The sequence below is a fragment of the Thermobia domestica genome, chromosome 3, assembly GCF_964235325.1.
Source record: "Thermobia domestica chromosome 3, izTheDome1.hap1.1, whole genome shotgun sequence".
In the NCBI taxonomy this organism is placed as follows: domain Eukaryota; kingdom Metazoa; phylum Arthropoda; class Insecta; order Zygentoma; family Lepismatidae; genus Thermobia; species Thermobia domestica.
In genome coordinates, this window is record NC_137456.1 from 21,832,790 (window position 1) to 21,860,504 (window position 27,715).

The window sequence follows — 27,715 nt, forward strand, 5'->3', positions numbered from 1 at the left end:
CAGTTTTTCAATTTACAAATATTTTGTATCTTTCTGTTTTGTCTTCTTTAATATACCCTAATTTTAATAATCCCAGGGCACATAGTGGTCTGGTCTGTTGTAAATAGTTGAAAAGTGACCAAAAATGACCAAAAGCACACAAAAAAGTGACCAAAATCTAATCATGCCCCTTTTTTCCTTTGTCAATTTCTCCATCACCTTTCTCTTTGTTTGTTCGTTTGTTTCTTCTTTATTTCTTTTTGAGCTTCCTCCTTTCTTAGGTTTTCAAAGCATGCTTTGTAGTTACGGTAAGCAGACTTAGCAGGTGTAAAAAGCTTCTGAGTAAGTGGAACCAGTTCTGGCCTATTTCCGAATTTCTTCATCCCAGATATTATATTTAACTTTGCATTAAGAGTGCTCAAAAACGTGAAATATTCAAATTCATCACCTACTCTTAAGAACATACAAGAAGCATAACACAAGACGAACATGATGAACCACGCAAACACACTCACACAACGTTGAACGGAGCGTTAACTATTACGAGAGAAAACTAAAAGATTATTATGATAGAAGAAAGAATAGACAGAAGAGTTCTCAACCCCACCTTGAGAGCTTAAGCATCCACCAACCGTCCACTGTGCTTTAGAAAGAATAAAAGCTGAAGTGAGAATAAAGCTGACTGTTTTACATGTGGCAGTAAGTTCTGAAGTTTTCAGAAGAGTAATGAGTAAGAAATTTCTGCCTTTTTCCATTTGTTTTTATATTTTTCTTAAAAAACTGCCAATGCAAAACATAAATCACACGAAAAAGTCACTTTACCTCTCAAAAAAGTAACTTTTAATGACAAATTTGAAAAAAAGTAACTTTTAGTGACCAACTTGGAAAAAAATGTAAATTTTAGTTTAAAAAAGTGACTCGCTATGAGCCCTGTTCCGCTCAATGAATTTACGTGAATAAAAATATACTTTACAAAAATTAAGCTAGCGCCAAATGTGTTCCTGCATAACACGAGACTCAGTCTAAAAAATATATAATTCTTACTTCGATCGATCTCTTCATTTCTAAAAACGTCTTGACTACACCCTTGTAACGTCCGTTCGTTGATACACCACTTGCAGAGCAGGCTCGAAACCAGCCACAGCTCGGACCAGCTTTGGAGTCCATGAATATGTTAGTAGGGGTCAACTCATTAAAACTTCTCTTATAAATATCTAAATTGTGCTTTTGTATTGAGCTCTGGACTGGACATGAAACATTTAGGAAGGGCCAGGCCCTCCTTAGCCCCCTTCTGGTTGCGAGCCTGTTCCAGAGTAGCACTTACCAACTGAATCTGGTGTAGCCTTATTACTATATTGTCACATTTTTCCTTATTGAGGAGGAGGTAGGTGAATGACCGCTCAAGACGTTGCCAATTTCAGTCATCTGCATCTGTCCATCAATCTCTTTTCTTGGAAACGACCGCGGAGCCCAGGAGGGTAGGTATCAGCGGTCTGTTTTGTCAATTGTTTCAATCGAAACACCACCCGAAACAATGAGGTCATGTGGTTCTCGAAGCCGTACATAAGAACGAGGTCGCTTCGTATTTTGAAGTGAAATAAATAAATAAGAATATTGCCTTCTTTCCTAAACCCTAAACCTTTTTTAATTTGATGTAATAAACAACCTACCTATAAGATACTGATTGATATAATTGGATTTGGGGGAGTATTCCTTTTCCATCCAGGGGTGTGTGTAAAGAAATTTGGAGGGGTGTTAGGGGGGTGTTGGGGGGGTGTAGATTACTCCCTGGTCCGGATAACAACAAGATAGATAGATAGATAGATAGATATAGATAGATAGATAGATAGATAGATAGATAGATAGATAGATAGATAGATAGATAGATAGATAGATAGATAGATAGATAGATAGATAGATAGATAGATAGATAGATATAGTACTCCCGATAATTGGACTCTTTTCCCCTCAGCCGCAGTGTTCCCTGCCGACACAAATGAGGGTCTAAATAGTTGACATATATATTCTATTCTCTGTTTTGCCAGAATCGTTGCTGAACATAATAAAAATAAGAAAGTAAATCTGTATTCAACACCTTCTCGTAAAACAATTAAAATATGAAATACTATGTTGGAAAACCCAGCAATGGGAGGAGAGGCATCCTCCTAACCTCTGAGTTGAATCGATCTTTCACATTTGTCTTAGTTGGTTACAAAAAGTGCATTCGCATAGATTTTTAGCCCTAAGTACCACAAGGCGACTACAAGGCTGGAATCACTCTAAGAGTTGGAAGAACCTCGCAATGTTAACGAAGTGTCCCAAACTTATTTATCTTATACTCTTATTACCGTTCACCAAGGGCACCGATTTCTCTGTAAATTTGGGAAGGGGGGCACATCGAGATGCAAAAGGCATATATAGGGATTTAAAGACAAATTGCATTCAAATTATACCAAATATGATATATTCATAAATACAATGCTAGGGGCCCACATGAGCTGGGGGGACCGGGCCCCCTCGGCCCTCCCAGGATCGTTGCCTTGCCGTTCACTTAACGTTTAGTAAATGGGTTTACAAAATAACCTTTTCTTAGAAGTATGAATAATTTCGGTTTACTGTGGATAAATTTTCATTTATTGTCGGATAAAAACAATTTGTAACATATAATTTTAAATAAATATTTGAGGGGGCCAAGCCAAGATTTGGGGAGTATAGTGCTCCCTCGTGCCCCCTTCCCCGTAGCTACGTCCCTGCCTACGCCCCTTACCTCCCCTTCTGTCACCATACCTTCTACCACATTCTTCAAGATACAGTTCCTTCTTAGCCAATGTCCCAACTAGTTAATCTTCCTTTTCTTAATAATATCTAAAACTGTTCTTTTCTCTAACACCCTCTCATTCGTTTTTCGCTCGATCCAGCTAATTTGCTCCATTCTTCTCCACACCTACATTTCGAAAGCTTCCAGTCGTTTCGTCTTCCTTGCGTAATGTTCATGTTTCTGAGGCAAATGTGAAGTGGCAGAGGAAGTGGCAGAATCAACCTTTTCCTGTTTCAATGTTGATCGGTATAAAGGTAAACCGGTAAGAGAAAGCGAGAAGACGTTTTCATCAACCAATTAAGCAACCCCAAAATATACCCCATTCCAATACAACCTCTCTAGTGCAATGCTATTCAACTTTTTCTTCTCGCGTACCCGTAGACACAGTTCACTATCCAATTGTGTATCCCTGAAGCTATTTAAAAGAAATCAAATTGAAATTAACTTATTAAACATAATAGATATGTTCTGTTGATTAACAAGGGGGGGAAGGCAAATAGAGACTCAACAAAAGGACAATCTGTGTGCCAATCAAAAGACTATTTACAAGTGGGATAAGTATATACCCGAAAAAAATAATAGAGAAATTTCAAAACATATAGGAAACATCCAATTCTACTGAGGAGGATTTTCCCCTCATCTTCCCTGATATTCGTATACTGACGATAACGTCAAATATTCAAAAATTAAAAGTAACTTTAGAACTAATCTGTTAATGAGATGACTGAGCTTGTTTCAGAGACGCCAATTCTTCGATTCTTGTTCGAATTTTCGACAGTGCGAGAATAAGAGCTGGTTCTGGATTTAAGAGTTCCTTTCACTGCGAAATTAAAATACCTCTAATTTTACAATAATTATGTGATATCTTCAAATAGATAAAAGATAATCGAAAAGTGGATCAAGACCTCCTTAGACGATGTTATTTTGCATGAGGTATCATTATCACAAGTCACCTAGTAGCTTTCCGTATGCAGTTATTTAGAAACGCGTAAATAAATGCCGATTTTCTAAATGGCTGGAAATTAAAAGCAGATAAATGAGTCTTGATAACGGTATCTTACGCAAAATAATATTGTCTAGGGAGGTTTTGTTCCACGTTTTGATTATCTTTTATCTATTTGAAGATATCACATAATTACTGTAAAATTAGAGGTATTTTAATTTCGCAGTGATGAGGCCTCTTAAGCAATTCCTGTGCTTCGTTTTTATTGATGTTAATGCACAGAATATATTGATGGAAATGGAAGAAGCTCTGAAATTTCACTGTCACTAGTTCCATTGTGAGCTACTCTTTTCGAGCATAAATGCAAAAGTCACAAATTCACAAGTTATCGAATTTCATTTGCAGTGAACTGTCAACAGATATTTGAACAGACCTCCAGAAGCAGCATTACGTACCCCAGAAAGATCTTCGTGTACCCCCAAGGGTACTCGTACCCCAGGTTGAATAGTACTGCTCTAGTGAAACCGGAATTTCAATATTAATTAAGAAAAATAATACGCCATACAAAACAAAATTACTTTAGGTGTTGTACTCCTTTATTCAAAACACACACGAGAAACGGAGATAACAGGTTTTTATGAAAAAGGTGATAAACCACCTTTGCTGTTGCGGTTATTTGGCCCAAAAGGATAATAACACGTTAATACAAGAAATCAGTAGTTAACAGTGTTTAGAAGAGTGATGACGTAATTCTGATCGTTTCAGAAACATTCGCAAAATTACATCCAATTATTCACACAAGGGCAAAATATACGTATCCGCATCTGCACACTTCTACTTGTGCATTCTGGGTCAATTCTGGAAAATTTTAGTGCTCCCAATGGGAATAGAATGAGGTATCACGCACATCGAACCACGCGTGCAATCAATTCGGCTAAGCAGAAGTCCAGTAACATTTAAAATTAAAAAAAAGAAGAGGAGGAAGAACCTTGAACATCCGCTTTCATTTTTCAACGAACTTGAAAACTTCGTTGTTGAATTCTCCATATTTTTCTCTCTCTCTCTGTACGTGTGTCTGTTATTTGCAAATTTTTCAATTTTGAGTTCCCCATTCAATAGAGCATCAACAGCTATATCAAAGAAGTGATGGAATTTTTTCGTGTCACTCTTACTGTTCCCGAGATATTGGCCAAAAAGTTCCGATTTCGAGAGATTTAAGGAGCCATACTCAGGAACCGTAAGCCATAGAGAGATCATATTGGTGTTGATCAATATCTAAAAGGTGGTGAACATTTTGGTACCAAATAATAACCGATGTCCAGTGGTCAACTAGCCACCGTTCCCCAGATATTGCCCCCAAAAAAGTTCGGATTTCGGGAGATTTATGAAGCAGTATCTCTGGAACCGTAAGTCATAGAGATATGATATTTTGCGAATTTTTCAATTTTGAGCACTCCATTTTGAGCATGTGTCTTCATAAAACAACATATCGTAGAATGTTTTAACAAAAGTCTTAAACAAAACATGTGGAAAAAATTTAGTACTCAAGGAAATTATAAGTGGATAGATATAGAAATATTACAAGAATCGTTTAATGAGTATAATAATAAAGTACATAGAACAATTAGTGTAAAGCTTGTAGAAGTTAATAAGAATGTTTTTAAAGTTCGTTCTGGCTCGCACTCACAGATGGTAAACCGTGTGTGGGGGTTTCCTCGGGGTTCTCCCGTTTCCTCTCACTTTCTTCATTTCACCATTTCCTTCATTACCCATCATTACCGTCTCCTTTAGTCTGGCCGGCATAACTGTGGGACGTAAAACTCAAAGATCTCATTTTCATTTCGCAGATGGTAAACATTAATTGATATAGTAACAACAAACACCTGAAAAAGATGAAGAAAGTAGTGCTGGTAAGAATCATCTTTCGTGTAGTACTAAATGTTTCTTCCTCTTATCCAACGTTTTTGTATTCACCACGAGGAAGCGGAGCGTGCTTTTGTAATGTTTCAATCTTGCTTTCTGCACACTTGTCAGTGAAAGATTGCCTTTTAGGAGATTATATCAACATGCGCAACTATACTATGGATTAACCCCTTGCGTTCAGGTAACATTCATGTAGATATCATAAAATAATCTGTTGCAAAATACCAGTGACATCCATGTAAATATCATAAAATACTCTGTTGCAAAATACCAGTGACATCCATGTGGATGTCATAAAATACTCCGTTGCAAAACACCAGTGACATCCATGTGGATGTCATAAAATACTCCGTTGCAAAATACCAGTAACATTCATGTGGATGTCATAAAATACTCCGTTGCAAAATACCAGTGACATCCATGTGAATATCATAAAATCTCTGTTGCAAAATACCAGTAACATCCATGTGGATATCATAAAATAATATGTTGCAAAATACCAGTGACATCCATGTGGATATCATAAAATACTCTATTGCAAAATACTAGTGACATCCATGTGGATATCATAAAATACTCTGTTGCAAAATACCAGTAACATCCATGGGGATGTCATAAAATACTCTGTTGCAAAATACCAGTGACATCCATAGGGATGTCATAAAATACTCTGTTGCAAAATACCAGTGACATCCATTGGGAAATCACAAAATACTCTGATGCAAAATACCAGTGACATCCCTGGGGATGTCATAAAATGCTCTGTTGCAAAATACCAGTGACATCAATGGGGATGTCATAAAATACTCTGTTGCAAAATACCAGTGATATCCATGTGGATGTCATAAAATACTCCGTTGCAAAATACCAGTAACATCCATGGGGATGTCATAAAATACTCTGTTGAAAGATACCAGTGGCATCCATTGGATGCAGAGGCGGTCACTCAATGGAATGAAGGGAATGAATCATTCCCCTGTGATATAGGTATAAAATAATATAAAGTACTGAAATAGTTTACTCAAAATGCAAATTATTTATGTTAAAACCTTTTTATTTTACTTATTTCTAAGTTTAAATACACCAGAAGCTAACGTAGATACAGCCAATGTTACTATATTCCCCTAATGGAATGGATACAGCCATTCCAACGCACAGCTCTTTTGATGCATTTTGTGCAGCGCGATCTAGTCGGAACGAGCCGGCTCAATTGCCTTGCCGTGCCGTGGTGTTGCGAGTGGGAATGCATTTTTGTAAGCATTCCGTAGAAACAAGTGTGTGCGGGTGTTGTGCGATATTTTTTTCGTTTCGAACTGCAAATTGAAATAGCCTAAAGTGTTTCGCGGAGTAAATAATTATTTTAATGAGTTAAAATTTGGATGTTCAGGATTATACTTGGTTTCTTCAAGAAAAACTTGGATTATTTCGCAGGTTTGTAAAGTGCATCTCTTTCCTAGTACTTGTGGCGGCTATGCTAGGAAGGGAATGACTGTCAGCTTGCATTCCATCAGCTTTAACCTATGGCAGCGTCGACGCAAGCCAGTGAGGAGAGCGGGATGGGGGAAATGCAAGATTGTGTATGCGTGCTAGAAACTTTAAAAGGCGGTCATTTAATTCCTTTAGTTTTCAAGATAAAAAAGAAATAATTTCATAAGGACAATATACACACGATCTGTCACATATACAAACAAAAACAAAACGCTGTATTCGTCATTTTAATAAGCAACAATATGAAAAGACAGACTGGTTATTTGGTTGTAGGAAAACTTCAAAATTGTACTGCTGGCCTTGCCTGTAATTTTCAAACGAAAAAGGCATTTGGAATCAGTCAGGGTTTGATGACATGAACAATTTATTGAAAGCCACGCAACGTCATCAGCAATCACAAAATCATATTCGATCGCAAATCTGTCTCACAACTTTTGGCTCAATACGAATAGACTTTCAGCTAGACTAGCAACTTAAGGAAGAGACTATTAAGTATAACGAGCAAGTGAAAAATAATAGGAAAGTTGTATGATGAATGATTGATGTAGTTATATTCTTGGCTTGTCAAGAACTTAGTTTCAGAGGCCACGTGGAAGATAAAGACTAGGTTAACAGGGGGAACTATATTGAATTACTTCAGTTATTAAGAAAATATGATGAAGTTTTAGACAACCATTTTCAAACAGCTACAGTATTTTCGGGACTGTCAAAACATATACAATTGACCTGATTCAAAGCGTTGTCACTGTCATAATAAATGAAATTAAAAAGGAAATAGCTGATTTATCTTTGATTTCTGTGATATTAGACGAAACCAGTGATATATCATCACATTCTCAACTCTCAACAGTTGTAAGGTACATTCTTCCCGATGGAGAAGTTGTTGAACGATTTCTGGGCTTTACAGATGTCAGATCAAATCGCACTGCAAGCGCTTTAGTACAATACGTTTTCCAAACCCTCGAGAAGTATGATGGTGGTTTCAAACTAGTCGCTCAGTGTTATGACGGTGCTGCAGTCATGTCTGGCGAAATTCTGGCCCTTTAGAAGAAAGTCACGTCTGGCCCTTCAGAAGAAAGTTAGGGATAAATATCCTGATGCATTGTTTATTCATTGTTTAGCACACCGACTTAATTTAGTACTCTCCCAGTCAGTGTCGGCTATCAAAGAATGTATTTTTTTATGACACTTAGTAGTTTTGCCTCTTTCTTTTCAAATTCCACAAAACGGATGGCATCTTTAGATTCAGAAGTTAAGAGATTTCCTAAAATATGTCCTACTAGATGGAATTACAATTCAAGGCTTATTGAAACAATAGTAGAGTACAGAAATGAGTTGACGAATCTGTTCTATACTATTTTAGATAATCCACAAGAATGGGATAAAGATACATATCATGAAGCCCGGGGATTTGATTCTGTGCTTTCTGACTTTGAGTTTAACTTGTTGTTACTAACGTTCATGCTACGAAATATTTTGTTTAACGGGCTCCCTCTACGACGTACTCCAGACCAAGTCACTTGATATAAATTACTGCATTAAAAAATGAAGGAAACAGAGGAAATTCTGAGTCAAAAGAAATAATTTTGATTCAGTATGGAACAATTGTGTCGCAAATGTAGGCCCTCCCAAGAAAAGAAAAAATGAAATGAAATCTTTAAGTTTTACGTCCCACGGTTATGCCGGTTAGGCTAAAGGAGACGGTGATTATGAGAAATAAATGAAATGGTGGAATGAAGAAAGTGGGAGGAAACGGGAGAACCCCGAGAAAACCCACGAGCACGGTGTTTGTCCACCAAAAGGTCCACACGGCGCGAGCTGGGATCGAACCAGGGACCCCAAGCACCGGAGGTGAACGCTCTACCACTGAGCCACCGCGCCCCCCCAGGAAAAGACGTTGCACAAATGACGGTAGTGATATGAAAACACATTATCGTCGTTTATATTGTGAAATATATGATGACATGCAGCCAGATTGAGCTTAGATTCAGTAATTTAGGAAAATTGACATTTCTTAGTTACTTGATGAAAAAAACATACAGAAACCATTCCCAGATGCAGAATTTTCTTCACTGAAAGAAAGTTATTGCCAATACTTCGATTTTGCCCGGCTCAGGAGCGAACTCTGCGTTGCATATTCTACCAATGGGTGTTCCAAAACTACTTATCTATTTGAAAAGGACTGGATTGTCATCGTCTGCTTTCAAAAACACTCTATAAACTTTGTAGTCTGATTGCCACAATACCAGTTACAAGTTCTACTGCTGAACGCTCTTTTTCTGCACTTAGACGAATTCACACATTCTGCAGAAACACTCAAGATCAAGAGAGACTGTCTGATCTATCCTTGATATCTACTGAAAAAAAAGCTGGTGAAATTGCAACAATCTGAAAGTGATGATGAGTTTTATAATCGAGTGATTGAAGAGTTTGACAAGAAAGGGAGGAGAATAGATTTAAAATTTAACTGAGGTAGTGGATTTTATAATAGGTTGATTCAAGAGTTTTTCATGAAAGAAATAATAGACCTAAAATTTAAGTTACATAGTGAATTTTATGGTCGGGTAATTGAACAATTTGACAAGAAAGGAAGAAAAATAAACTTAACATTTAAATGAAGTGCTAAACAGTGGTGACTTTTTTTTAGCGATTGATTGAAGAATTTGACAGGAAAGGAAGACGAATAGACTTAAAATTTAGGTGACATGGTGAAGTTTATAATCGAGTAATTAATGAAGAATTTGTCAGGAAACGATGGAAAAATTTAAGTGACAAGTGAGTAATATTATAAAATATTGCAGTTATTTGTAGTATTAGGTACCATAACAATTGCTTCCCTCATTCCATAAGTCACCGACCGCCACTGATGGGATGTCATAAAATACTCTGTTGCAAAATACCAGTGACATCCATGGGGATATCACAAAATACTCTGATGCAAAATACCAGTGACATCCATAGGGATGTCATAAAATACTCTGTTGCAAAATACCAGTGACATCCATAGGGATGTCATAAAATACAGTGTTACAAAATACCAGTGGCATCCATAGGGATGTCATAAAATACTCCGTTGCAAAATACCAGTGACATCCATGGGGATGTCATAAAACGTACCCTTTATTAAGGATTGTATTAATTCTGGAGATGATGAAATTTTTTAGTGGAAGAGAGGTGAGTTAGTTCTACTATTTCTCCTTAGGTGACAGCACCTTACTGACAGAAAAGAAAAAAATGTTTTGTTTCAGCAGATGGCAGACTTAAGGGAGCCATGAGTTTGTTTTGACGATAAACGTTTAGGAACTTCGCGATAGTATTTCGAGATCGGAAAAAGAAAAAAAAAACTTTGTCTTTGATCCCCGGTCAATGTTGTCAATCTGAAGGAGCATAAAATCCCTTCAGAACATCAAAATTTCCCTTTTTCGGTCCAAATGCTCCACAATGCAAATAATTGTTTCTATCAATAATATGAATGTTCTCCTCAGGTGTGCACAATTAGTATGCCCTTCAGGGTCCGGAGGATGTTTTAACAGTAAATGAAAACCTGGTATTACAGCGCGCGCATAGGAAAATGACACCTGGAACGCAAGGGGTTAATGGAGCGTTTGCATTGGCAATTATAGTTTTACGCAATCTTGGTTTAACTTTGCACACAACACGTAGCAGATTAACGCATTTCACTGTAGGAGGCATCTTGATAAACTAAGTCATTGTTTGAACATTCACAATAATGTAGACATGAATTCTTGGTATGTAGACGTAATGATATAAGTCGTTAGGGAAAATATTTGTATGAAATCGCATTTCATCTGGTATATCTTGTTTCAGATTCATCCGTAAATTAGCCATGTAGATTTTGCGCATTGTCCTTACCTATAACTTTGCTACAGAAATAGATGATGTTCAAGTTACATGTTTGATTTGTGACTTATCACGTAAATTTTTCAACAACACCAACTACGAAGAATTTAAACTCGCATTTATATTTGCTTTCCTTTGATGAAACATTTTGTGTAGTGAAAATCACACTAATGTTAAGAAGATGCGATCCTTTGGTGAACAAATCAATAATATCACAATTTACTTCTCGAATATGATCATCAATAACACAGCTTCCATCGTGTGATTGAAAATCTTTCATCTGCGGAAGTCTTTCCTAAAATTGTGCTGGAATCAGTATCGTTACGTTTTTCCATTCTGCATAGCAGCAATATATCTTACGAAATTTCGTATTTATCATACTAGAACAGTGGTTTCGAACCATTGTGTTGTGATACCGGTTGTTAATCTTCTTGTTAATTGGCCCTCGTGTTATGATATAGGTTGTGACGAGGGTGTTAATCTTCTGCTCTAGGGCTACTCAAAGCGGGTTCAAGCACTTGGAACCCGGTTAGTTAGAAAACAAAGGAGTGAATTCATGATGTTATGTGCAATGGATGAATGGAAGGTGATAATATATACGAGAACGGGGGTTATAGTAACGGTGGCCTGATCATGTTTATGGATAGCAAGAAGGTTATCTAACGGTGAATATGCATAACATGATAGAGCTTGAGTCTGGTCTAAGAGTCCATGGAGAACGGGATAAGAGTCTACTATACGGCGTTGAATGTAACGAGAGCTACGAAAATACAAATGTGGTAAGAGTGCCGGTATAGACGTGCGACGGTAGATCTCTTGTGTTGGCGTCGGTGGTGGTAAGGAATAAACAATGTGTAAAGAAAAGGAAAAAAAGCCTTCCGGGATTTGTAGTTTACCATAAAACTTCTGTGGAGCCGATAACCAGGCAACATGTCCATGTGTTAGAGCAGGACGAACAAAAACTTTATATGTATAAAGAATGAGATTGCTGTTAAGACCCCAGTTAGTGCATTTTAAACTCGGTAACAAGTTGATCCGACGACAAATATTAGCTTGTAAATTGGAGAGGTGTGCTTTCAAAGAGAGGTGTTTGTCGAAAGAGACACCAAGGTTCTTCACGCTATTTTGTAATGGTAGAGGTGAACCTAGCAATGCAAGGTATAAATGTTCTCGATTTCGTGTCAAGTAGTGCCTGTTTCTTTTAAGTACAAATAACGTCATTTATGTTTTAGATAAAATTGAGACTTGAGGTACCAGCTGAAAAGTTTAACGATTACAGGTTGTAATGTTGCGTTTATCTGATTCACTGAAGAAAATAAACTGAGAAATGCTGTGTCATCAGCAAACTGGTGTGCATAAATTGATGGTTCTAGTATTGGCTTTTCAGCAACATTTAGGATGTGTAGTAGTGGTGACAAAGCAGAACCTTAAGGAATTCCAGTCTGTAGGGTGAAATGATTGGATTGTACCTGATTTATTTGTATGAAGAAAGTTGGCTATAAATTGAATGTACGATAACGGTAGAATGCGAAGTACTTTGAAGAGAAGTTCTTGGTGCCAGGTCGTGTCAAATGCGCGCTCAATATCGAAGGAAAGAAGGACAGATCACATCCGTTTATTAAAAAAACGAAATCTTTGAGTTGTTCGTCCCATGATTATGCCGACCAGGGTAAAGGAGACGGTGATGATGAGAAATGAATGAAATGGTGGAATGAAGAAAATAGGAGGAAATGGGAGAATCCCCGAGGAAACCCACGCACACGGTGTTTGTCCACCACAATGTTCACTTGGCGCGAGCTGAAATCGAACCAGGGACCCCATGCACCAGAGGTGAACCATCTACCACTGAGCCAGTCTTTTATTGAAATGGTTAAAAGATAGCTTGATATTTTTAACAATTGTTCAGTAGTGCTAAATGATGGTCGAAAGCCTGCTTGTGTTATAGATGAAGAGTGAATTGAGTTGATTTTTAGTTTAACGTCCCTTTCAGCAGTGAGGCTATATGAGACGTGGACCAGCTAATTAATGTGGAATCCGAACCACATGAGCTCCCACCGGGAATCGAACCCGGGTCTCCCACGCCAAAGGCGCGTACGCTAACTGCTTAGCCACGAAGGAGCTCTATGGAGAAGAGTGAGCAAAAACGTAAGACTGGAGTCGCTTTACCAAAATTCGTTGCAATGTTTTATAGAATCAGTGATGCCAACCTGAAACAATATAAAATCCCATGTCGAGAGGCAAAAAATCCCATTTTACATGTGAATTTCCCACGTTATACTAATTAAAAGTATGCTATAATGTTAAAATTTAAATTTCTTTGTGTTAGTCACTTTTTGCAATATCTAAATGAATAAGCCGTAAATGTTGATCTTGAAAAATCCCATATATGCTCCTTATTATCCCTTTCCAAGAAAATAAGGTCAAAAACTCCCACGATATGGGATTTTTCCAACAGGTTGGCATCACTGTGTAGAATCTATTTTTAAGACTGACTGGCCAATAGGAGCCAATGTTAGTATGATCTTTCATGCATTTTAAGAAAATGACAATTGTGACGATATTCCTGAAACATATGTAGACAGATGTAAATGCTTTAAGTTCAGAAAGTAATTTTAAATTTATTATTAACAAAATTATTACTGTGTAAATCTTGTAAAAGTATTTTTTTAAATTTATTTTGTGAAACAGTCATTTTCTGACAATTATAAAAGAGCAGTAATTTCAGTAAATATATCTGAAAAGACAGCATATTTCTTTATTACAGAATGTTATGATACACATATATCATTTTACTTCAAGATTTCCCTGCCATCTATTACGCACTCGTAATGAATACTTTCTAACAAAATGAAAAAAAAAATCAGTTTTACGTCTAACGTTATGGTGTATAGGCTAAAGGAGAGACTGATTATGAGAAATTGACGAAGAAAGTGGCAGGAAACGGGAGAGCCGCCGAGAAAACGATGCACGCGCTATTTATCCATCACAAAGCCCATTTGACGCGAGCGAGGATCATACCAAGGGCCCAGGCCCGTATCCACTGGGGGGGCAACAGGGGGCGGGTCCCCCTAAATTTTGGCTGGACCCCATAAAATTTCACGGTAGGTTTGCAAATGAATGATGATGAAGTGTAATATGATTGAGTCGGGGCCCCCCTAACTTCTACTGCCCCCCCCCCCTAAATTTTTGGGGTGGCTACGGGCCTGCAAGGGCCCCACCCACAAGAAGTGAACGCTCTTCAGCCATCACAGCCCAAATACTTTCTACCAAATACATAATGTGTTACTACTATAATTTATTGTTCTTTCAAAGTTATTTTTGGATTCAAGCAGTTGAAATCTAGTTATATAAGTTCATTTATAATTTGTTTGATCAGTTGATTTGCTTTAAATCAAGTACCAAACGTGTTTATTTCAACATTCCTATTCAGTGGCGTATTTGTTTTGGGGGGAGTGTTCCGTGCTTAACCACCCCTTCCCCGAAATTTTACTTACTATAGTAAAGTATATAAAATATCTTGCAGAATTTTCACATTTTCAGGCAAAGCCCCTCCGAAAGTAAGCAAAGCCCCCCCAAAACAAAATCGTAAATACGCCACTGTTCCTATTATTTATAATTATGCTCAACAACTATTTTTGATTCTGATTAGCTCCCTAGTCGCTATATGGTGGGTCCGTTCCCGTTTTTGTCGCGGGAGCAGTGATGTAACAAATTTCTTTGGGATCCCGGTACAGAAGAGTGTTTGAGGGTGGCCCGAATTGGTCTTGCCTTCATTTCAGTAGCTCTTTTGCTATTTTACACTCAAGGACACAGCCTAAGCAGGCTATTGGCAAAATATTGTATCACGCAATACAACTATTTTAGTTAATCTATAATAATATTTAGAAGATTTTTACTTTTCGAGCATTACTTTTTTTTTTTTTTTTTGCTGACGACGGGAGCCGAGTGAATCAGCACAAGTTTGGTAGTAATCTGAAATTTTATAATATTATACAAATCTCTCGTAGACAAAATAATAAAAGGGAACACGGTTTGGTAATAGGCCTTCCCGGCTGGTCTAGTGGCTAGAGCGTGAGACTTTGGTGTACGTGGTCTCGGGATCGATTCCCGGTGGAAGGATCTTTGGAATTTTAACTTCCTCGTGTGTTCGTATCCCTGTCGCTAAAGGTTACTGGAAGAACGAGCTATAAATAGTAATAAGTAGTTTTAGCCAAGTTACTGAGGAACGTTCGGTAGATCAGTTAAGTTTTAAAAGAAAAAAAATGTGGTAGAGCGCTTACCTCTGGTTCCATGGGACTCTGGTTCGATCCCCGGCAATGTAAGTTTGTGATTGACAACATCGTGTCCGTGAGGTTTTCTCCCACTTTCCCATTCCACCAATTCTTCCATCTTCGTTCATTTGCTTTAATCGTCGTCTCCCTTAGCCTAAAAGTCATAATGGAAGGTAAAACTGATAAATTTTATTTTTTTACATTTTCAGTTCAAAATAATAACGGGATAATTAAATATTCAAAAATAAACTAGGTATGCAATAACTGGAAATTTGGAGCGAAGTCATCCGGCTTTATTGATTATTCATAGAACTTATTAGTGCGCATCCAGGGCCGTGCCGTGGAAAATCAGCGCCAGGGGCGAGAGTATACGACGGCGCCCTCCATACATATATTCCAAGCAATTTTTCCTATCTTTTTTTTCCTTTTTTCTCCCGATTTTTTCGCCCCTGTTACTTCGACGCCCGGCGCCGTCGCCGCGCTCGCCACCCCCACGGCACGCCCCTGAGTCCACCAATTGTTTTCGTGAACGAACACGACATGCAAATAGTTGAATTTCGCATATCAGCGAAAGGCATAATGGCTTTGGAAATTTGTGTTCGCAGAACAAAATGTAAAGGGTTTTGCCCTATTTCTAATGCTGACAATTCTTTTTTCCATTGTTTACAGTTAGAATTCGCGCCAAATACTTTTCCGAACCTTAGATCTATGGATATCCTGTTTTTCGGTGATTATTCCTCAATGTTATGTCCAATGCGATCCTTTCTGACAATCAGTGGTCGCTCTTGAATCACCATTTCAAAATTTGGTTAAGAATGGTTATGCCATCTCGGATGAGTATACGGACAAACAAACGCTTAAGTTGTATAAAGACGAGCTTCGTCCAATAATATTACCTGAAAATAGTGGGAGGGTGAGGCCTCTTCGTAATGGGGACTCGGGTGCTTTGCACCGCTGACATAGTTAAAATAATACAAAATTTACCATTTTTCTTTTGTTTGTTTTGCGTAAGTCAAAGGAGATAATGAAATGCACTTTAACCCGTAAGTACTCGCGTCCTTTTTGTGACACTAGTACTTGCGCAGGGTCCAGTAGACCCCTAAATTGATATTATTTTATTACAATAAAAATATACTTTTTTAAAAAATAATTATGACAATGTAGCGTAACTCTAGATATGCTTTTTAAAGTATTTGCTGCCATCAGATTTTTTTGAACTTGTTTTGATACATTTTTTAAATATTTTTTTTCATCAGGACTTCTGGCTAGCAACACAAAAGTTACCTGGTTGGGAATCTGTGAACACCCCTCGCGAGTACTTAAGGATTAATCACAATCATAGATAATGTAATTCTATAACAGAAAATATGAATCTGAAGAATTTTCAGTGTTGCCATCCATAAAAATTACAGTGTTGTCAGGATAACAACTCTCTCAAAATCTAAGTTAAGGCAGCGACTAGAGGAAGGAACTCAACTGCATTTGATTACGTATCATGTGGTTTCAGAATCCTATGAACTACTTTTTAAATAACATTATTATTTAATTTTACTAACTGTATGTTAAAACTGTTTTGTTTATTACAAACTCAATACAACTATTATTTAAAAACAACTATTATTTTTTGCAAAGTTTACAGAACAAATTTGTAATAATATTTTAATAGCCTAATGTGTAAATAATCTAAAGATGTTGTGGTCTTACTTGTGAGATACCTATCTACGTAAATACATTGATGAAAGTCGAAACTGTTATGCACAGGTTCCCCATACGGTACCTAGTAGGGCCTAATCACAGTATACAATGTGAAGTGAAGTGAACTCAAATTGCTAAAGCATGACTGGCAGCTCCAGAAATTTCGAGTTAAGAGTCCGAAATTTAGCAAATCCACAAAATTGTAAAATGTTAGATCAGTAATGCGTTATGTTACTTTTACAACAAATATGCAAGCAATAGAAGCATATTTGAATATAATCTATAACGTCTTTAGCAGAGACATATCGGAATATAACCTATGACATCTTTAGTAACGTAGAAATACATAATTCATCACATAACATAAGTAATTTTATGCCATATACAGTGTTTTGCGCTATCCTTGTTTCTGTGTATACCCTTCCTTGCTGACGCACCTGCTTTCTCACTGCTACTCGAGCCTCCCTGCTGTGTTCCTGTCCTGACTTGGTGCTGTTAGTGGCCATCTAGCACAAGTTGATTAGTGTCTTTTTTACATTAGTTTTTATCGTGTATGTACTCTGAAGCCCCCTAAAGAGGAATGCAAATTTACACTCTCAAAATGATTGTTTAAGATATATATATATAAAGAATCGATTTGCTGAAAAAGAAGTATTTATGCAACGAATTTATGTATGGATCCGTACAATAAATCTGCACCTTATAAATATACTCTTACTAATAATAGGAATCCTTAATGTAATTTATTGTCAAATTTTGAAGCAAAATTTCCATTACTTTTACACATTTTTCCGTTATCTAAATGACATGCAATGATATTACGTGGTGAAACGTTTCACTGGCGAGAAAGTTAATTGGGCAAACATGTTATATAGATAATTAAAATAGACACTGTTCACATTTTTGAATGGACTCTTTAATTCCATAATTTGATGATAAATAAATAAACATGCATTTACATATTTCACACATGTTTAATTCAATACATATTAATCAGTTTTCTAGTTATTACTCTAGGACTTGTTTACTTAACAGTAATATTTATTGTGTCATTATTAAAAAAAAAACATGTATTGCACATTCTGGTTTTGCTATATCCGTATATGAATATAAGTAATTAGATGAACAGTTGGGATATTCGGCTGAAAATATATCACCATATTTTTCTTAACCAAAATGTCCTAGCAATAGTCAAACGCAGCCATATTGGTTCGAACGTGGAGAGAGATCTGACAATAAATGTTTACGTAAGAAAAATGTAGCTAGTAATCCCCAAAATGTATGTAATTTGTATGAAGAATTCAAAAATTTAACTCATATATTTTACAATTATAACATAAGAGTTCTTTTTTGTATCGTTATGAAGTTCCAGGCATTATGTAACCATTACCTGACAGCGGTTTGTATTACAGAGTTTTTGCTTTGCTTCAGTTACGAAATTCTTCTGTACCATAGTCTCGCATTCTAAGCCTTATGTTTATTTTTACTTGATATTTTAGAAAAAAAGTATTATTTTATATAATACGTTTGATTTCTTAAAATTATTAGAGCATGTATTTTAAAATCTTATTTGCATATAATCAGCAGGAACGTTCCAGGAACAAAAATTTATGTGTATACGAGGGCTTTCCAGAAAGTACTAGGCGGCGGTCTATCGCGGGAGTGGGCGCAGCTAGAGTCGCCATCTTGGTATCAGAACGTTGCCACACTCAGTACGCATCCAGCTATAGTAGCGTGAGGACTGTGACACTCTTACTGTGCTTTCTGTGAGGTGCGTTCTGTGATAAGGTTTGAGTTGGTAAAAAAAACCAGAAGCCAATTTAAATCCATCGCTAATTGTGTAAAGTGTACGGTCATGGAATAATGAGTAAAGGCCGAGTGAAGCAATGGTGCATTGATTTTAAAAATGACGGTTTCAGTGTTCACGATGAGGACCGCGGTGAAAGACCTAGCCTTGTGTATGATGAACTGGTGAGGCAAATCGACGAAAAAAAAAATTCGTGCAAACCATTGTTTCACGATTATGTAACAAACAATACACAACACTTTGATATTGACGCCAAACTACATGCAGTCAGCGTGTAAGTCAGTGCTTAAAATCGCAGGCGGCAAGATTTCTACCGCGACGATATTGGAAAACAAGTACCACGGTACGATAAGTACCTTAATTTGCATGGCGATTGTGTGGGGAAAAAATAGCCTAAGAGTGTACCTTCCGAATGTATATAACACAATTTGGTTTGTTAATTCTGTTACTTTATTTCAAAACGTCTTTTACTTTCTGGACAGCCTTCATATGTAACATGAATATACTATTTCCAATATAAACATAAATTTTTGTTCTTATAAATTTTCATCTTCATTATGTTAGACCTATGCATCTAAATCTTTGACAAATGTCCAGACTTTAGAAAGTACCAGTAGCGTAGCTTCGTCTCTGGTTTCTTCCCGAAAAACAAAATGAAACATCATACCTTAAGCATTTAATTTAAGCGCTTAACAAAATTGTACAACCAGCAAGAATGATTTCAAATTGATATTACTGTTTTCTCATTAAAGCACACACCTCGTTCCAATAGGTTAGTACCTTATAGATGATGTTATAATTTTAAAGAAGCTTACTTGGTTTAGCTTCTTAGAACGAGAGTTTATTCAACCAACACAGATGAGACAATATTGTTTAGTCTGCTATTGCACACATTCGGGGATATTGGTAGAAGCAAATTAGCGAAAGCATAGTTTCACAATTACCGCCAATTTTATTGTAATATCATATAGCTCGTATTCGTCTCTATGATTGAGTATGGAGAGAAAATAGTATTGTTTACTTGTCTTGTACAGGAACTTATGCATATTGGAATTATCTACGATACTTTAGATGCCTTTCAAAGTTGGACATTATGTGATCTTGCTGTATTTCTTATCACCAGCACCGAAAGCTTTCCTTTCATATTTCTTGACAAGTTCTAAACAACAATAATACGTTTTCCCAATAATATTCCCAATGAAGCTACTTAGTGCTACAAGTGCTTTGAGTTTACCACAAGACACGTTGGTTCCTGTAGCCAGGGACGTACGCAGGGGGTGGGTCCTGGGAGTCCAGAAACCCCCAAAATTTTGACTTTTGTGTAAATTTGGGCCAATTTTAGGAATTTTAATATAAAATACCCTCATATTGAGTTTGGACCCCCCCGAAATAAATTCCAGCGTACGCTACTGCCTGTAGCAGTGAATATTCTTTGTCAGTGATTTTTCAACAAATTTTTAGGATTTCGGTAATTTAATCTTTACACAAATTTTTGGTAGTAATATCGTTGTGCTGTTCGTTACTTGATTATTTCGGTAGGCTATTTGATAGATTTCACGGTCAGAAATTAAAAATAGATTTTTGGCCGAACAAAATAATGTTAGTTAACCTTTTTTTTAAAAAAAAAAATTGAAATTACGTTTCATTTTAAACCAAAAATCCGAAAATATGTTATTGTGTGTAACACAAAAATCTGGAATGAACAACATTGTATAACTATGTGTGAATAAGTAATCAGGGCAGAAGTTTTTTTGCAAAAAGCTTAAAAGCACTTATTCACTATTTGAATAAACTATTTTTTGTTATGGTGCGTTTATTGAGAATATAATTAACGCTCTTGTATTAATGTACCATAGGTGTGGAAAGTTGATGTCTGAAGAGTTGAGGTAAGCTTTAATCGAATTATATCCGCTGTTTTGGAGAAAACCAGGGATATTTGTAGTTTCGGACATTTTGGTACCGGATGATTAAAATTCGAGACTTTCTCGGCTAAAACAGAACGTCTAGGGCCCCTAATCAAACGGGAAGAAACACAAATCATAGTGTATGTGAACACTATACTCCCAAGGGTGAGCAGAATGAAAGCGTCGATTAAATGTGATAGCTAATGACAACAGAACTACAATATAAATAATTTATGTTTCTTTTGTTGTTTCTTTTTTGTTACGAGAAATCAACCATATTTCATATAAACAGGGTGTTTCAAAACAACACCGACAACATTTCGCAGGTGATTCCTGACACCAAGATAAAACAAAAAGTATAGACAAACCTGGGTACACAAATGCTTCCTTTCGGAGTTATAGGGTGCCGAAAACATGAAAAAATGAACTTCAAAGGCCCATAGCTACAAAACTATGGAACCTACCGTAGTCGGGTCAAGACTTCGGTTCTACTTAGGAACTTACATGTGCTCTAACCAAAAATCCATGTTGCAGAATCGTAAGGTACTCACGCAATAATTTTCAAAGTGTGAGTTTGGCTACGGGCATATAATTTGAAGTACTCACCAACTACCTCTATAAAAATTGTTGCAGAAGTATCGCAGGATTCTGAAAAATAGATTTTTGGATAGTGCACATATTAGTTCCTAAGTGAAGTCTTGACCCGACTACGGTACGTCCCATAGTTTTGGAACTATGTGCCTTTAAAGTTCTTTTCTTTATTTTTTCGGCAGCCTATAACTCCGAAAGAAAGCATTTGTGCACCCAAGTTGGTCTATTGTTTGTGTCTTATCTTGCTGTCAGGAATCACATCCCAAACGTTGTCGGTGTTGTTTTGAAACACTATGTATAAAAGTGTGGATAGTTTCTAATGTATATTTCCTCAATCAGGACCCACTATCTATTGTTTGTCCACAACACTTGCTAATGCGATAGTTTGGGCAACTTCTGTTTCACATTTGTTTCATTCTAGTAGCACAATGATATTTTCTAAAATCTTATCAAACCATCTGATAGTTTTTCTTTAAATAAACTTTGTACTGTATCACTGTATTTGAATTTAACTAATCAGTTTTTGTGATGCAAAATAAGTTACAAAGCGACGTTCATCACTATCTTATTATGCTATATCCATATTTGTTGGATATATACGCTATATTCCAACTTTCTGTGCTCTTTTTTAACGGGTAGTTTGTATATGCGAGAATATGGTTTATAAATTCGTGTGTTTTGTCTGTATTTGCATACCAATATCTATTGTTTCCTATCTGAAAAACTTACAAGTACACAGTCGTATATACTTACTGAGATTTTTTTTAAAAAGTACACCATCATTTCCTCATTCAGATATATCATGCAGAATTAGAGGATCATATTATAGTAATAACAGTAATAACATATGTAATTTTTTTTACAGTTTATATCATGACTGAGAGTTTTTAAAATGTTTGAAATTGTTATTCTCCAGCAGAATTAAAGTAAATTAGAAATATTATCTGGATGTAGAATATTAATAGGCCTAATAAACATTTAACAAAAAAAAAAAAAACTAATTATAATCATGCAGTGGAACTTTGCTACACTTTAAGAAATACCTTTTTTGGTACCGCCTAAAAGAAACATATTGATAATTTTCTGGAAAACTTAAATACAAACAAAAATAATAATAACAGCAAATCATTCTCATTACCAAACCATGATAACATTATGCAGAAAATATATTGATTTACACTTTTAATATGCTGGCGACATGTTCATGTAAATAAATAAACCAATATTCATCACAGTGTGAAATATATAGAATAAACTCAAAATTATTATGTTCAACGAATTCGAAAAAGGAAACAATATAGCATCAATAATCCTGATTGGCTATTGGATATACTAGTACATTGTGCGCTCAAAGTATGTGTTTTAGTACAAAAACATCTTAAAAGTCTATAAGTGTATTGACATAAGATATATTTATCAATTACAATGTTGTGAAACATATGTGTGTGTCAAATATTGCAACTCTGTTTTAAATAACGTTTTTTTATTATTAATAATTGAGCGGACCAATATGGCGGAAGTGAACATGCTAGGACTGCTTCAACAACCTTTGAAGATTTTGATCCTTCATATTTTGAGATTCCTGCCGTGAACGTGAGATTTATTTTTACATTTTCTATTTTTCCTCGTAAACGCCATAAAAAGGGGATCACAAGTTTGATATATATCCTTATTCTAATATGCCACTCGTAGTTTTAAGTAGAGATGAAAAAGTGAGCAGTTTCTCATTAATTTAATTATTTAGTAAAACCATTATTTAATATTGTCAGTTAAGTCTATATCTAGCATAGTGAATTGATGTTGTTTTCATAATGCACATTTAAGATTTAATGGATCAGAATAAATATTATTATTAATAGTATTTATAGCGATAGGAACACTGCATTTTACTCTCGTACAGAGTATTTCAAAAGCAAATGCTATTATGCAATGATATGTTTACTTATTTGTAATTAATGCTTACTTTGCCTTATTTTATATTGTTTTTTTATTATAATATTAAAGCATATGATGTATTGACGGATAAATCATGTTTTCCTTAAGAAATAATTTTCTTAAAACAATTAAAGTTGCCACGGTAATTGATAATTCAATGTACAACTAAAGATAAGAAAAATCTAAAATTCTTTCATGTGTTTCCTGCGAAAATTTACTGACAAAACACGAAATGTACCTAACAAATTAGCTTCCAAACTTGTAAATGCATTAAATCTGTGAAATGTAATAACTTTTATAGTCAAATAAATGAAATGATATTGGATAATGTTAATACATATTGTTGTTACCTGCTTAATTTTTAAATTGTTTACTATTAATTTCTATGGAAAGAATTTCACAACAAAGAATCATCTATTAAGACGATTTCTGACTTACGACATTATTTTTGAATATTTCTGAGAGTAGTTTGTTTTAGAATCATCATCAACATTAATTTATAACATACAAGTTTTACAGCATGCTACTTGTGTCAGTCTTTTCTTGCTTGCAAAGTTCATTGTACAAAATTGAAAATATAGTTGCATTAGTTTACACAACTTGAACACATCTGTCAAGTAATGTTACTAGAATGTTTAGTTTTGCATCAAATATTACTGACGTTACTAATCTTAATGATGTGGAATGCGTTGATATCGTTAAATATTAATATAAATTGCATTATTTTCACAATTAATTTGACTTCACTGATTCCAGTTTCGTACAGATTTACTTTTGGCGCGCCACTAGATAGAATTGTTGAAAAATTATAACTATTTCACTAATTTCCGTCATATTATTCCCTAAAAGGTTTCCACTGGGTAACATGAAAATATCTAACTTGGCATAGAAAAAATACAAGAAGGCTACCGTAAGTAATTGTTAAAATTACAATAGAAGAGCTCAATTACAAAACAGCCTAAGTCAATAAAGTAAGCTTTGCAGGACACCATTTTTGTGTTGGTTTCCATCATTCTATTTCTGTCAAAGAAAATTGCAATTGCCTACTTTTCGTAAGATAGCGTTGAAATTATCATCTATAGCGAGAGTATTATAAGTGTTTTTAAGCATGAGTCAGAAATTAGCTTCGGAGAATATTGTTCACTTAGGACACCTTCGAAAAGAATGCTGTTTTCTTTTACCTACAATTAATTTGATTTATGAAGTTTTGGCATGAAACCATGTTCAGTATACGGAGATACTGAAAGGGAACTTAATAGAACCAATATCTCAAAATTGACAGACTATTTTGAAATCCACCCCTTCAATCTTTTACGTTTTGCGCATAAATATGCTTCCGGATGTGTAGCATAAAAACTAAAGTGCAAAGAACATAAAACTAATTTGTGCTAGGTGGCCCATTAAAAATCACGAATGTTAACTAACGAATCAGGGCAGGGCGAAGCTGGTGGGTCCGCGCGGTAGCACGGGAGTGTGTCCGAAGGGAGTAGGCGATGGTGTGTATGCGTGAAGGCATGGGTAGTGGAAAGAAGTGGGTTTTAATAATAATACGGCTTATAATAACACTTTTCATGTTTTCATACTAGTAACGCTCCACTTGTAAATATAAAATACAGGTTCTGTACAATGTGCAGAAATATCTCGCTGGTGGAAAATAGCATTAATAGAGCCATCTTTCATCTACACTTACTTACTTTATCCGTCGTGAAGCACTTGTAATGATTTTACACTAATAACCCCACACTTGTAAACCTAAAATACAGCTGTATTACTTTGTATTTAATTCTGTCACCTGCAGAAATGTGTTCCTTATAACCATGTTTTTTCACGCAAAGTATTGAGTTTTACCTGTAAATCCTCCAAAATGTAGTGCGCCAAAACTAGACCTGCTACTTCAGTTTTGCTAATTTATTTTACTTATTTACAAAAACATTACGAGTTATTTATGTAAGTTGTAAATGTTAAAGTTTGATTTCAGTTAATCAAATCAAATATGCAATTTATAAAATTAAATGTAATATTTTGTTCTTGCTGAGTATTTTGTATAAGAGCCACATTGACATTTGAAACATGTACACGTAACTGGAACTATAAAGAAGACAAATTACTATACGCCAATGATATATCTATTTACAAGCTAAATATCTTTCAATATGCCGACGATATGCTCATATAAATACTTACAGCTCTATCAATTTCACTTTATTATATATTTACAAATTGAAAAAGATGTGCTTATAAATATGTATGCTAAATTTTGTTTTGAAATACTCTGTACACAAGACAATAAAGTAGTACAGAAATGAACAACTCACAAGAGCTCGTAAACCAATTACAGAAAACACATTATTTTTTTACCTTACACACTTGTTACTGTCTTTATAATCTAATACCCTTACAATATAAAGCAGCGTAAATAGTTACAAGCTTTGAGATATGATATGACCATAATTTATTAGATATATTTATATTTATGTGTATGTATATTTATAATTAAAAGAACCACGTCTTCTATATATATATATATACCTCGCAATAATTATTTTTTTGTGGAAACAATAATATTAGCGATTAGAACAATTATTTTATAAATAACGTCGGTTGTTCTTTTGCTTTCATTTAAATATTTTCTACAAACTAGAAACAGATTATTTTAGAAAGAGATGACACAAGGTATCGAGAACACATATGCATTACATACAACAGTAAACATTATGTTTTTTTTTTTACTTACTTATTCTACTAGTAGTCTTGTAAAAGCTTTGACTATTTTATCTTTACGGAATTAAGGAGAGGAAACCACTAGAGCGAGGGGGAGAACAATTCAGGTTCACAACAAGAACAACCTCTCTCTCTCTCTCTCTCTCTCTCTCTCTCTCTCTCTCTCTCTCTCACGCACACACACTCTCTTTTTCATTTACAATTATACACACACACACACACACGCATATGTGCAGAACAATCAAAAACGACAAATACATACAAATTTGGCGACGAAATCATAGTACAATTTCTTCACCATTTAGGATTATATTATGTACTTATGCAAAAAGTTCTTATCATTTTTTAAATATTTTTTTTTAGAAGTTTATATTGACATAAATATTCTAGTCTTAATTAGTTATTTCTGTTGTTTTTTTCTCTTTCGTAAATCAGTCTGCAAATAGAGATTCATCACGTAGCTAGCTGCCTACTTACAACCTTTTATAGTATAGTATCATCATCTTCTTCTTCTTCTCCACCTTAATTTTTGTACATTCTTCTTCAGGAATATAATGGTAACACAATCGATGTGGACTATTCAGAATGTGTCTCATACACATACACACACACACGTACATAATATACAGAAACTTCTCTTTTTCTTTTTTTAATCTTCTTCCTCTTCTTCTTTCACCCATTTCTCTAAGTCTATTTGCAATTCCGGGATCGCCGCTGGAACCTACGCATTCGTCGACGCCACTCATCTTTCCATTCAATGACAATTGAACGTCGATCTACCACCAATCCCGGTCTTCCATCGTTTTTATCTTTGCCCAAAATCAAATATGGTCTGAAAAAAGAAGAAAGAAAATAAAAATTGCTCGTGCATAAAAGCTTCCTTAATTTTGAGAAATCATGAAATGACATAATTATTTTTAATTTTCTCATACATGTAAATACATCTTAATTTTAAAGATTACATTTTTCAATTTCTATTCAATCATCTCCCAAATGTGATGTGAAATTGAAATATGACCTATTCTTTCTAATGAAAAACTTGAACACTGTGAGGAGTCTCGTAGCGAGGATCTTCAATATTAGACACAGGTGCTGATTGATAATGATGCAATAGGAAACATACATATTTGTTCATACAAACATATACATGAGAGTTTCGGAACTAACTCATCAGTTCAAGACAGTATAAGAATATTAGCAAACGAATGGACACGGCAGAATTTCAAAAGCAAACAAATTAAAGTAAGCATCTTGAAGTATACTAAGCCAAAGCATAAGTACCAAATAGCACGCCCGTAGATTGCCACTTTATTTATTTACTTAAAGTAGGATTCCGAAATATTGGCGGGTGAAGCAACTCTTTAAACGAGGTGAGAACTAAGATTAGCGTATCGTTGCATTAAAATATTGCTGTGCTGTCTTTATCAACTGTAGATGGATCAAAGAGACACTATCATTGCAATAATATCTTTCCGAAAATATTCATATGAAGGCAATTTCACCCGCCAAATTACTTTTTATAGCTAGTTATTATTGACCTTGAAAAATGAAATCTTTGAGTTTTACGTCCCACTGTTATGCCGGTTAGGCTAAAGCAGACGGTGATGATGAGAGATGAATGAAATGGTGGAATGAAGAAAGTGGGAGGAAACGGAAGAACCCCGAGAAAACAAACGCACACGGTGTTTGTCCACCAAAAAGTTCACTTAGCGGGAGCAGGGTTTGAACCTCGGACCCCAAGCACCAGAGGTGAACGCTCTACCACTGACCACCGCGGCC

At 35.5% G+C, this 27,715-nt stretch overlaps 1 protein-coding gene across 1 annotated transcript in view; it reads right to left on the reverse strand.

Annotated features, from left to right (window-relative positions):
- Nucleotides 1–17,872: 17,872 nt before the first annotated feature.
- Nucleotides 17,873–27,715, reverse strand: part of NetA (Netrin-A) — a 662,627-nt gene continuing 652,784 nt past the window's right edge. Inside the window, exon 7 of the mRNA XM_081750544.1 lies at nucleotides 17,873–26,768. Within this exon, the coding sequence (XP_081606670.1) occupies nucleotides 26,627–26,768 (142 nt within the window). The 3' untranslated portion in view covers nucleotides 17,873–26,626. The remainder of the gene's footprint in view (nucleotides 26,769–27,715) is intronic.